Genomic DNA, 10,776 nt, shown 5'->3' with positions numbered 1-10,776 from the left:
TTTTTTTTTTTTTTTTTTTTTTTTGAGACAGGATCTTACTCTATCACCTAGGCTGGAATGCAGTGGCACAAATGTGGCTCACTGCAGCCTTAACCTCCCGGCTCAGGCAGTCCTCCTGCCTCAGCCTCCCGAGTAGATGAGACTGTAGGCATGTGCCACCACGCCTAGCTAATTTTTATTTTTTTGTAGAGGTGGGAGTGTCACCATGTTTCCCAGGTTAGTCTCAAAATCCTGGGCTCAAGCAGTCCGCACACATGAGCCTCCCAAAGTGCTGTCATTACAGGCATGCACCACCATGCCTGGCCCCTAAATTCTCATCGTCTGTTTTCATGTGTAGATCTTTATTCCACACAATTTTGTTTTGTTTTGTTTTCCATGGTGTCAGGTAGGGATGTAATGGGACCATGGAATTAACTAAGTTATTTTAAAAAAATTAAATCATTTAAATATGCTTGTCTGAAAAACAATTTTATAGCACCAGTCATGAGAATAATTGAGGTGAAAATAAAATATGCCCCCTTTTGAATTCAATCATAATTTATTTTGCTTGATGTTTGTCTTTCTTTAATTTTATTTTAAATGTTTGATAGAATTGTCTCTAAGACTTTTTTGTACACAACTTTAGAGATGAGGAAGGAAACGAGCATTTACGAAAACGAAATATGACGTTGCCTTTTATGTTTACCACTGGAGAAGCTTTGTTGTATGAGGCAACCAACCCTTTTCCTGCCATAATGGATCCCTTACCACTAAGGACTAAAAATGGCACTAGCGAAGAAGACTCTGCTACCAAATCAACTCTGAACAAGGATTCTGTCAATCCTAGTTCCCTCCTGGCTGCCATGATGCAACAAGATGAGTCTATTTATCTCTGTCCTGCTTCAAGTACTTCAGGTACTGCACCTTTTGAAAACAATTTCTTTAACGAGTCTATGAATGAATGCAGAAATTGGCAAGATAATACTGCACCGATGGGAAATGATACTATCCTGAAACATGAGCAAATTGACCAGCCTCAGGATGTGAACTCATTTGCTGGAGGTCACCTAGGGCTCTTTCAGGATAGTAAAAACAGTGACTTGTACAGCATTATGAAAAACCTAGGCATTGATTTTGAAGACATCAAACACATGCAGAATGAAAATTTTCAGAAATGATTTTCCGGTGAGGTTGACTTCAGAGACATTGACTTAACAGATGAAATTCTGACATATATCCAAGATTCTTTAAATAAGTCTCCCTTCATACCTTCAGATTATCAACAGCAACAGTCCCTGGCTCTGAACTCAAGCTGTATGGTACAGGAACACCTACAGTTAGAACAGCAACAGCAACAACAGCATCACCAAAAGCAAGCAGTAGTGGAGCCACAGCAACAACTGTGTCAGAAAATGAAGCATATGCAAGTTAATGGCATGTTTGCAAATTGGAGCTCTAACCAATTCATGCCTTTCAGTTGTCCACAGCAAGACCCACAACAATATAATGTCTTTTCAGACTTACATGGGATCAATCAAGAGTTCCCCTACAAATCTGAAATGGATCCTATGCCTTATACACAGAACTTTATTTCCTGTAATCAGCCTGTATTACCACAACATTCCAAATGTACAGAGCTGGACTATCCTATGGGGAGTTATGAACCATCCCCATACCCCACTACTTCTAGTTTAGAAGATTTTGTCACTTGTTTACAAGTTCCTGAAAACCAAAAGCATGGATTAAATCCACAGTCAGCCATAGTAACTCCTCAGACATGTTATGCTGGGGCCATGTCGATGTATCAGTACCAGCCAGAACCTCAGCACACCCATGTGGGTCAGATGCAGTACAACCCAGTACTGCCAGGCCAGCAGGCATTTTTAAACAAGGTAAGGGTGTTATCAAACTGAAAAAACCTTTCAGTGATTCTTTTTACCTTATAGACGTGTTACACATTTTTTATGTCAGCTGATTTTAATCTGTTTTCTATAGCGTTCATGGAGACAACATTTTTCATTATATCTGTGACTACCTTTTTTTTTTTTTTTACAAGCCTGTACTTTTCCAGTATGTTACTAATATATCATTCACCTGATTCATGAGGGAGAAAGATATGAAGGACTGAAGCAACATGAATGTGTCCTTAATATAAGATGACCTAAATTACCAGTGAAATTAGTTTTAGAAATATTATATTTAAAATAGATAATTTGGTTTATTCTTTCTGGATTCTTTAAAATATGGCAATTTAAAATTCAAACTTTAAAAGTATTGCAATTTTTAAGAATAATTTCTTCAAAGCTCTATTTTTTTTATGTATGTTTGAAATTGAGTTAAACTCAAATGTAAGTGTGCTTTCTTACAATGCCTTTGAAACTCGAGATTAATTATATCCCTGGAATTCAGTCCTAGGCACCTCCATGTTCTCCAGCTATTCCTCCACATTACCTCCCCTATCCTCATTTTATCCTTTAGGGTAGAATGGCTTTCTTTTCTGCCTTTCTTAAAAGAGGTAACTCAGCTGGCTTTCTGTCATGGAAATCAAGCTTGATAGTGTATTTTTGTTGTTTAAATGTGTCATCAGAATCTATCTGGCGTGAGCACACTTTAAAAATGATCACTGAAAAAAAAAGTTAACATAATGTTAATAGCTGCTGTCTCTGGCCACTCAGGAATATATCATGTTTGCATTTATGCTTTTCCATTAGAAAATATTTAGTTCATTTTAAAGTATATTTAAGTTTAGCTTTAAAGAATATCTTGACTAAAATTAAGCTCCTTGGCCCCTGTTTACTCTGTATTAGAGTATAATAATTAAAAGTATGACCTGAAGCTTTATCTTTAATTGTATTTTCTGGCTTTTTTCATACATTTTGCTTGTGTAATCGTTTATGAGCTTTTTAATAGAAAATGATGGTGAAGATTTTTTCTTATTCTCATTCCTTACATCTTTCAATTGTATTAAAATTGAATACTATTTAGTTAGTCTATCTCAGAAAATTGCTATGAAAGTATATTTTACTCTTGAGTAAAGCAAATTGTACAGAAGTTAATTCTGTAAAATTACATTTTGAATAAGGAGTTGCGTGAGTAGCACATAAGTTCTTTGCAGTGTTTTCCCCTCACTACTTTTTATTGTTTCTTTGTGAATAACCAAATAATTCTGTAGACCTACGTATGCTCCAGAGTAGATGTTATTGACTAAGACACTCAATATTGAGCCACTGAGTAGTTGAGCACTTGAAATATGGCTAGTCCAAATTGAGATGTGCTGTGTGAAATACACATTGTATTTTTGAAGACTTGGCTTGAAAAAAGAATGTAAAATATCTCATCTTTTATTGTTGATTTCATGTTGAAATGATTAGTTTTCAGCAGCCACATTAAAAAAGTAAAAGAAACAGGTAAAATTAACTTTAGTAATGTATTTTATTTAATATACTGTGGCCAAAAATTTAAGTTCTGTATGTGACTCACATTATATTTCTATTGGATGACACTGCTCTGTACAGTATGTTTAAAGAGAATGGCTGACATGAATTGTGTTATGAGTAATGAGAAAAAATCATTTAAAACTCACCATTATCCGGACAGGTAACACTTTTTATTTAAAGAATTTACAGTATTGCCATTCATTGAAGAGACAGGTTATATGACTTTTACTATAGATTTTATATATGTTTTGGAGGATCTGTGAAGTAATTAACATTTTGGTTACTGAAGCCTGTTATGTAGGCTTTACAAAGGTAGATTTTATTTGAAGCAATTAAGGCTATGATTTTAATCTGTTTTAAAGTTTCCAGAACTTCCACTAACTAAAATATAAAGGCTCTATAATCTATAAAACTCTACAGAGCTGTGCATCTTCATGTCGTTCCTTTTATTTTCTTTTTTCTACTAGCAGTTATAAAAAACAAGATTCATTGCAGTGTAAGAAAACAAGAAAGGGCATTTTCTTTTGGTAACTTGATTCTGTAATTAGAACTATGCTTTCAGTAGTATTAATTAAAAGTATGAATAAGAAATCAGTTATGAAAATCATACCTGTGGTGTAATATTTTAGGAATATTTAGAAACATTTAGAAAATCAGAAGCTGCCTTTTTTGGAAAAGTTTTGCATTCCAATGTAAGATTCCTGAATATAATCAGTTCATTGACACCTATAACTTGAAACCTGGTCAAAGCAAACCTACTTATGACAGAGAATATTTAACTGTAATTCCTGACTGGTGCTCTTTGACCCATCAATTCCTGCCTGACCCAAAGGCAATCTGAAATGAGACAGCTGTATCACTCATCTGTACCATGTTCAAAATTTCCTGTCAGATTAATGGAAAAACAGGTTATAAATGCAACTAATACATAATATGTCCTCAGTATGTCTTCACTGTGTGAAAGATTTAAATTTAGCAGCAGTAAAGGAACTTAAAGTTTACAACTCTCAGGGGTAAGATTTTAAAAATACATGTTAATGTATTATTTAGTGGCTTAAGATACTTGGAAGATCTATTCCAATAAGTTGCATCACCATTTTTGTTTTCAGTTTCAGAATGGAGTTTTAAATGAAACATATCCAGCTGAATTAAATAACATAAATAACACTCAGGCTACCACACATCTTCAGCCACTTCATCATCCGTCAGAAGCCAGACCTTTTCCTGATTTGACATCCAGTGGATTCCTGTAATTCCAAGCCCAATTTTGACCCTGGTTTTTGGATTAAATTAGTTTGTGAAGGATTATGGAATAATAAAACTGTCACTGTTGGACGTCAGCAAGTTCACATGGAGGCACTGATGCATGCTATTCACAATTATTCCAAACCAAATTTTAATTTTTGCTTTTAGAAAAGGAAGTTTAAAAATGGTATCAAAATAGTACCTATACTATAGTCATTAAGATAGAAAGTGTACTGCCACAGAGTAGTGAGATACCATCTACATTTCACATTATTCTGAGCACCACAAAATATGCAAAACTTTATCAGGGAAACTAAGACTTTTTTAAATTAGAAAACATTCTCTATTTGAATTATTTCTGTCAGAATAAAAATAAAATACTTTGAGTTTTGAACTACTGGATTCTTATTAGTTCCCCAAATACAAAGTTACAGAACTAAACTAGTTTTCCTATCATGTTAACCTCTGCTTTTATCTCGGATGTTAAAATAAATGGTTTGGTGCTTTTATAAAAGATGATCTCAGTGCTTTCCTCCTCCACTGTTCATCTAAGTGCCTCACATTTTTTTCTACCTGTAACACTGTAGGATGTATATTTTATATAAAGTATTCTTTTTCTTTTTTAAATTAATACCTTTCTGCACACAAATATTATTTGTATTTCCTAAATCCAACCATTTTCATTAATTCAGGCACGTTTTAACTCTTCTACTCACCCATTTTCTTTAGGTAAAGGGCAAATAATGATTGAAAAAATAATTATTACATAATTTAGTTGTTTCTAGACTATAAATGTTGCTATGTGCCTTATGTTGAAAAAATTTAAAAGTAAAATGTCTTTCCAAATTATTCTTAATTATTATAAAAATATTAAGACAATCGCACTTAAGTTTCTCAACAGTGTTTTCAGAAGAAATATACCACTCTTTACCTTTATTGAAGACTCCATGATGATAGTTGAATGTTGCAATGTGAAAACTCTGCTGTTAACTGCAACCATGTTTATTAAATTGCAGGAAGCTTTATTTCTAACTTTTAATTATATTAAGCAAAGCACCCATTTCAATGTGTATAAATTGTCTTTAAAAACTGTTTTAGACCTATAAACCTTGATAATATATTGTGTTGACTTTATAAATTTCGCTTCTTAGAACAGTGGAAACTATTTGTTTTTCTCATATTTGAGGAGTGTTAAGATTGCAGATAGCAATGTTTGGTGCAAAGTATTGTAATGAGTGAATTGAATGGTGCATTGTATAGATATAATGAACAAAATTATTTGTAAGATATTTGCAGTTTTTCATTTTAAAAAGTCCATACCTTATATATGCACTTAAATAATTTGTTGGAGCTTTTCATACTTTATCAGTGTGTCTTTGTAAGAAGTAAAGTAATGAATCCAAATGCTTAAAGTTGGTATTAAGAAAAGACAACCACACAGTTCATTTACCTTCAAACATTAGGTTGTTTTAATGATATATTGATCTTCTTTACCAGTAGGCAAATTAATCACTCTACCAACTTTACTGTCCTGAAATGGCTTAAAAGAAAACATGACACCATCTTTTCTTCTTTTTTTCTTCTTCTTTTTTTTTTTTTTTTGAGACAGAGTCTCACTCTGCCGCCCAGACTGGAGTGCAGTGGCACATTCTTGGCTCACTGCAACCTCTACCTCCTGGGTTCAAGCGATTCTCTTGCCTTAGCCTACCAAGTTGCTGGGATTATAGGTATGTGCCACCATGCCCAGCTAATTTTTGTATTTTTAGTAGAAACGGGTTTCACCATGTTGGCCAGGCTGGTCTCAAACTCCTGACCTCAGGTGAGCCTCCCACCTTGGCCTCCCAAAATGTTGGGATTACAGGCATGAGCCACCACACTCAGCTATTCTTTCCTTTAGCTATGAGAGCTGAAGAACTTAGACACATTTTACATGTATTATTTTAAAATCTGATGGAATCCCAAACTGAGATGTATTAAAATACAATTTTCGGCCAGGTGCAGTGGCTCACGCCTGTAATCCCAGCACTTTGGGAGGAGGGCGAAGAGGGTGGATCACGAGGTCAAGAGATCGAGACCATCCTGACCAACATGGTGAAACTCTGTCTCTGCTAAAAATACAAAAATTAGCTGAGCATGGTGGCGTGAGCCTGTAGTCGTAGCTACTGGGGAGTCTGAGGCAGGAAAATAGCCTGAACCCGGGAGACAGAGGTTGCAGAGCTGAGATCACACCACTGCACTCCAGCCTGGCAATAGACCGAGACTCCATCTCCAAAAAAAAAAAAAAAGTTATTTCTTTTACTTTTTTTAGTAAATTAATGTATATAAAAGTGTCTTCGTACAAAATATCTCTCAGTTCTGTGTATTTTCGTCAAAACTTTGAACCTGTAGAATCAATTTAAGTTTTGAAAATTTGTCTGAAACATTTCATAATTTGTTTCCAGCATGAGGTATTCTTTTAAGGATTTAGACCAGTGGTCTAGATTAATACTCTATTTTTACATCTAAACCTTTTATTATAAGTCTTACATAAACCATTTTTGTTACTCTCTTCCACATGTTACTGGATAAACTGTTTAGTAGAAAATAGGCTTTTAATCGTGAATATGATGACAATCAGTTATACAGTTACAAAATTAAAAGTTTTAAAAGCAATATTGTATATTTTTATCTATATAAAATAACTAAAATGTATCTAAGAATAATAAAATCACATTAAACCAAATACCCGTTTGTCTGTATTAAGTGCCAAACAAAGGATGCTTAGTGCACCGCTACATTGAGAGATTTATTTCTAGATGATGTGCACATTTAAGGATGTGGATGTGTCTCATTGAGTCTTTTCCTATACCAGGTTTTTCTTATAATACCTGAAGACTTACCAGTATTCTAGTGTATTATGAAGATTTCAATCATTACTATGCACAAACTAGTGGTTTTCGATGTTACTAAATTTTAGGTAAATGCTTTCATGGCTTTTTTCTTCAAAGTGTTACTGCTTACATATATCATGCATAGATTTTTGCTTAAAGTATGATTTATAATGTCCTTATTATCAAAGTTGTATACAATAAATAATAAAATAACAAACATGGATAACATGGCTTAATGTAAATTCTTCTCTCTGGTCCATGTAAAGGAGATTATCATTTATACTATAGTATTATAACTGTGTTAGATGAGGGCAATCTACAATGCTTAGTGATATGTTAAGTCAATTCATAAACTTCTTAGACAATTTTGCCCCCAATGTTTGACCTTTATCTGTATATAAAAAACACTCTCAGTAGCTTCATAAATTAAATTACTTCTGAAATGAACTTTTTTTAAGCCCTGTGTTATCAGTGTAGTAGTGTATTTTAGATTAAAATCCAAAATCCCATTTTAATAATATTTTACGAATATTTCTGAAGAAATTTGAAATAACCCTTGTTAGCTGTATTTTTTGCTTAGTTTAGAAAAACCATTGCCCAAACTTAGTATATCTGTTTAATAAGTATAAATGATACAGAAGCCTTTGGCCTTAAATTAATGACTGTTGAACATTCATGAAAATTCTGCAATTAGAATTGATTGAAGAAAATTTCTGAGAAGTTTTCATTCTCGTGACAGTTATTTTCTATTAGATTTATATCTCTTCTTTACAATGTGGTATTTTTCTCCACTAGCATATCATAAGTTAGCATCATACTTAATTCTGAACATTTTAGACTAACTCTGAGTCTTTAAGAATTACCTAAAATATTTAGTTTTAACTCTTTGATCTGAAAAAATTCAAGTAAAAATCCAGATAACCTGAGTGCATCTCTGCTTGCACTTAGGTGATTTCTGTCACCATGAACGACTCTAGATTGTCCAATTTCACCAGCTCTACCAAACACCGACTCAGGGACATTGGCCACTGACAGGACTGGATGACATCTGTCTAATGTCTTTCACTGTCTGCAGATGACCTTCCGTTTTTACTAAGAAAATTGAGGGTATCACCCTAAGTTTGTCTGTACCTTCACCTCAGCAATTGCTCTATCCTTGGTCTCACCTCAGCAATTCCTCTATCCTTGGACTTACCTACAGTATGTGAGGAGGAGAGGTTCCTGAACTCCAGGGTTAGCCCCCGTCCTTTCTCATTCTCATGCACACAGCTTTGACAACTCCCTTCTGAGAGGCTCTCCTTTTCTGTAGGATTCCCTGTGAATGGGTCCTCCTCCATCCTGGAAAAAAATTACTTGAACCTGCACTTCCTTCTCTATTAAATTACTTCTTTACCTTCTTCCTTTGTAACAGTTTTGATCTCCTGAAATCTGGTTTTGTTTTCCATCCTTCCATTATACTGCTGTGTTCGTTCACTAAACTTCTTACAATAGCCTCATTTTCTATGGCCCTGCAACCAAATTGATTGCACTTTCAATGAACTTTTTTCTTCTCTTCCATGACATTAGTTGTCCTATAAGCTCCTGTTATCTCTTCTCTTTCCTTTGTTAACCACTCATTCCTCCTCCCACCTGGCAGCAGGCTTCATTTTGACCATTTGTGGCTCTTTCTGTATGTACTATCTAAGAAGTGGTAATTCAATGCCTTACCTCTGATTGACATTTGTGGAGCAATTCTTTCCCTTAGAGAGCAGCATAGCATAGCTAAGCTAAACACATAGACGCTGGAGTCAGACTACTAGGTATAAATCCTGGCTTTGCCACAAATAAGATATGTCACTGGGAAGGTTTCTTACTTTCTCTGAGCCTAAGATTCCTTTTCTGTGAAATAAGACTAACAGTACCTGTCTCACTGGATTGCTGGAGGATTCAGTGATTTATATAAAATACTTAGCTGCCAGTAGCCAAAACTGGAATAATTTGAGCAACTAAATAAATGATGATAGCATTAGATTACAGCACAAAGAATATCCAGGAATCCATACTGATATAAATAAAATGGTTGAAAAATAAATGGGGGAGAAGGAGCACATCTTTCCTATAGAAGAATACCAAATAATATTGGTAGCTACTATGTCCTCTGATGCGTGATCTTAGTTCTCCTCCCCTGGAAATATGAGCTAGACTTAATGACTTGCTTTTAAGGAATAGAGTACAGAAAGAGAAGAAAATAACTTTACATTGTTGAACTCTGGCAAGCACTACCTTAACCAAGTGATCAAGGTTAACCACCAATGAAAAGTCATGTTGATACAACATGATTTACCTGATATGATGCTTTGAGAAGTGTAGGTCTCAAAGCTTCCTGATATTCTTAAAAACATATAGCCTTGGTCTAATTATGAGAAAACATCAAACCCAGATTCAGGGACATGCCACAAAATTTCTGAGAGGATTTTTTTTAAAGTGTCACTGTCACAGAAAAAGACTGAATAATTGTCACAGAGCAGAGGAGGCTAAGGAGGCATGATGACTGAATTTAATGTGAGATCTTGGATGGCGTCCTTCATAGAAAAAGGGCATTACTGAGAATCTGCAGAACTCTTTAGTTAATAGTACCGCATCATTGTTAATTTTTTAGTTTTGACCAATGTGCCATGGTTAGATAAAACATTAGAGGTACCTAGCTGAAGAGAATAAAGAAACTATAACCTTTTGACTTTTCTGTAAATCTAAAATTATTCCACAATAATTTTTTAATTGCTTTTGTATAAAAATAGTTTTTTATTGCCACATGACAAGTATCTTTATATCTCTCATTACTATTTTCCTATATCTTCACAACCTCTTAGTTGGAGGTAAAACTCTACATTGCCATCAGTCCTCATTACTGATTTGATGAATATCTTTTTATTTTTTAATTTAAGTTCTGGGGTACATGTGCAGAACGTGCAGGTTTGTTACATAGGTATACACGTGCCATGGTCGTGTGCTGCACCCATCAACCTGTGATCTACATTAGATATTTCTCCTAATGGTATCCCTCCCCTAGCCCCCCCACTGGTGTGTGATGTTCCCCTCCCTGTGTCCCTGTGTTCTTGTTGTTCAACTCCCACTTATGAGTGAGAACATGCAGTGTTTGGTTTTCTGTTCCTGTGTTAGTTTGCTGAGAATGATGGTTTCCAGCTTCATCCATGTCCCTGCAAAGAACATTAACTCATCCTTTTTTATGGCTGCATAGTATTCCA

General features: G+C 34.6%; 1 protein-coding gene across 1 annotated transcript in view; it reads left to right on the top strand.

The window, feature by feature from the left end:
* Positions 1–7,757, top strand: part of AHR (aryl hydrocarbon receptor) — a 49,278-nt gene extending 41,521 nt beyond the window's left edge. The window contains 2 exon segments of the mRNA XM_017889073.1: positions 626–1,871; positions 4,526–7,757. Coding sequence (XP_017744562.1) covers positions 626–1,871; positions 4,526–4,669 — 1,390 coding nt within the window. The 3' untranslated portion in view covers positions 4,670–7,757.
* The last annotated feature ends 3,019 nt before the right edge of the window (positions 7,758–10,776 follow it).

Source organism: Rhinopithecus bieti, unplaced genomic scaffold (assembly GCF_001698545.2).
Source record: "Rhinopithecus bieti isolate Rb0 unplaced genomic scaffold, ASM169854v2 scaffold_16834, whole genome shotgun sequence".
NCBI lineage: Eukaryota > Metazoa > Chordata > Mammalia > Primates > Cercopithecidae > Rhinopithecus > Rhinopithecus bieti.
The sequence above is the reverse complement of the archived record's forward strand: the minus strand, read 5'-3'. Positions and strand labels throughout refer to the sequence as shown.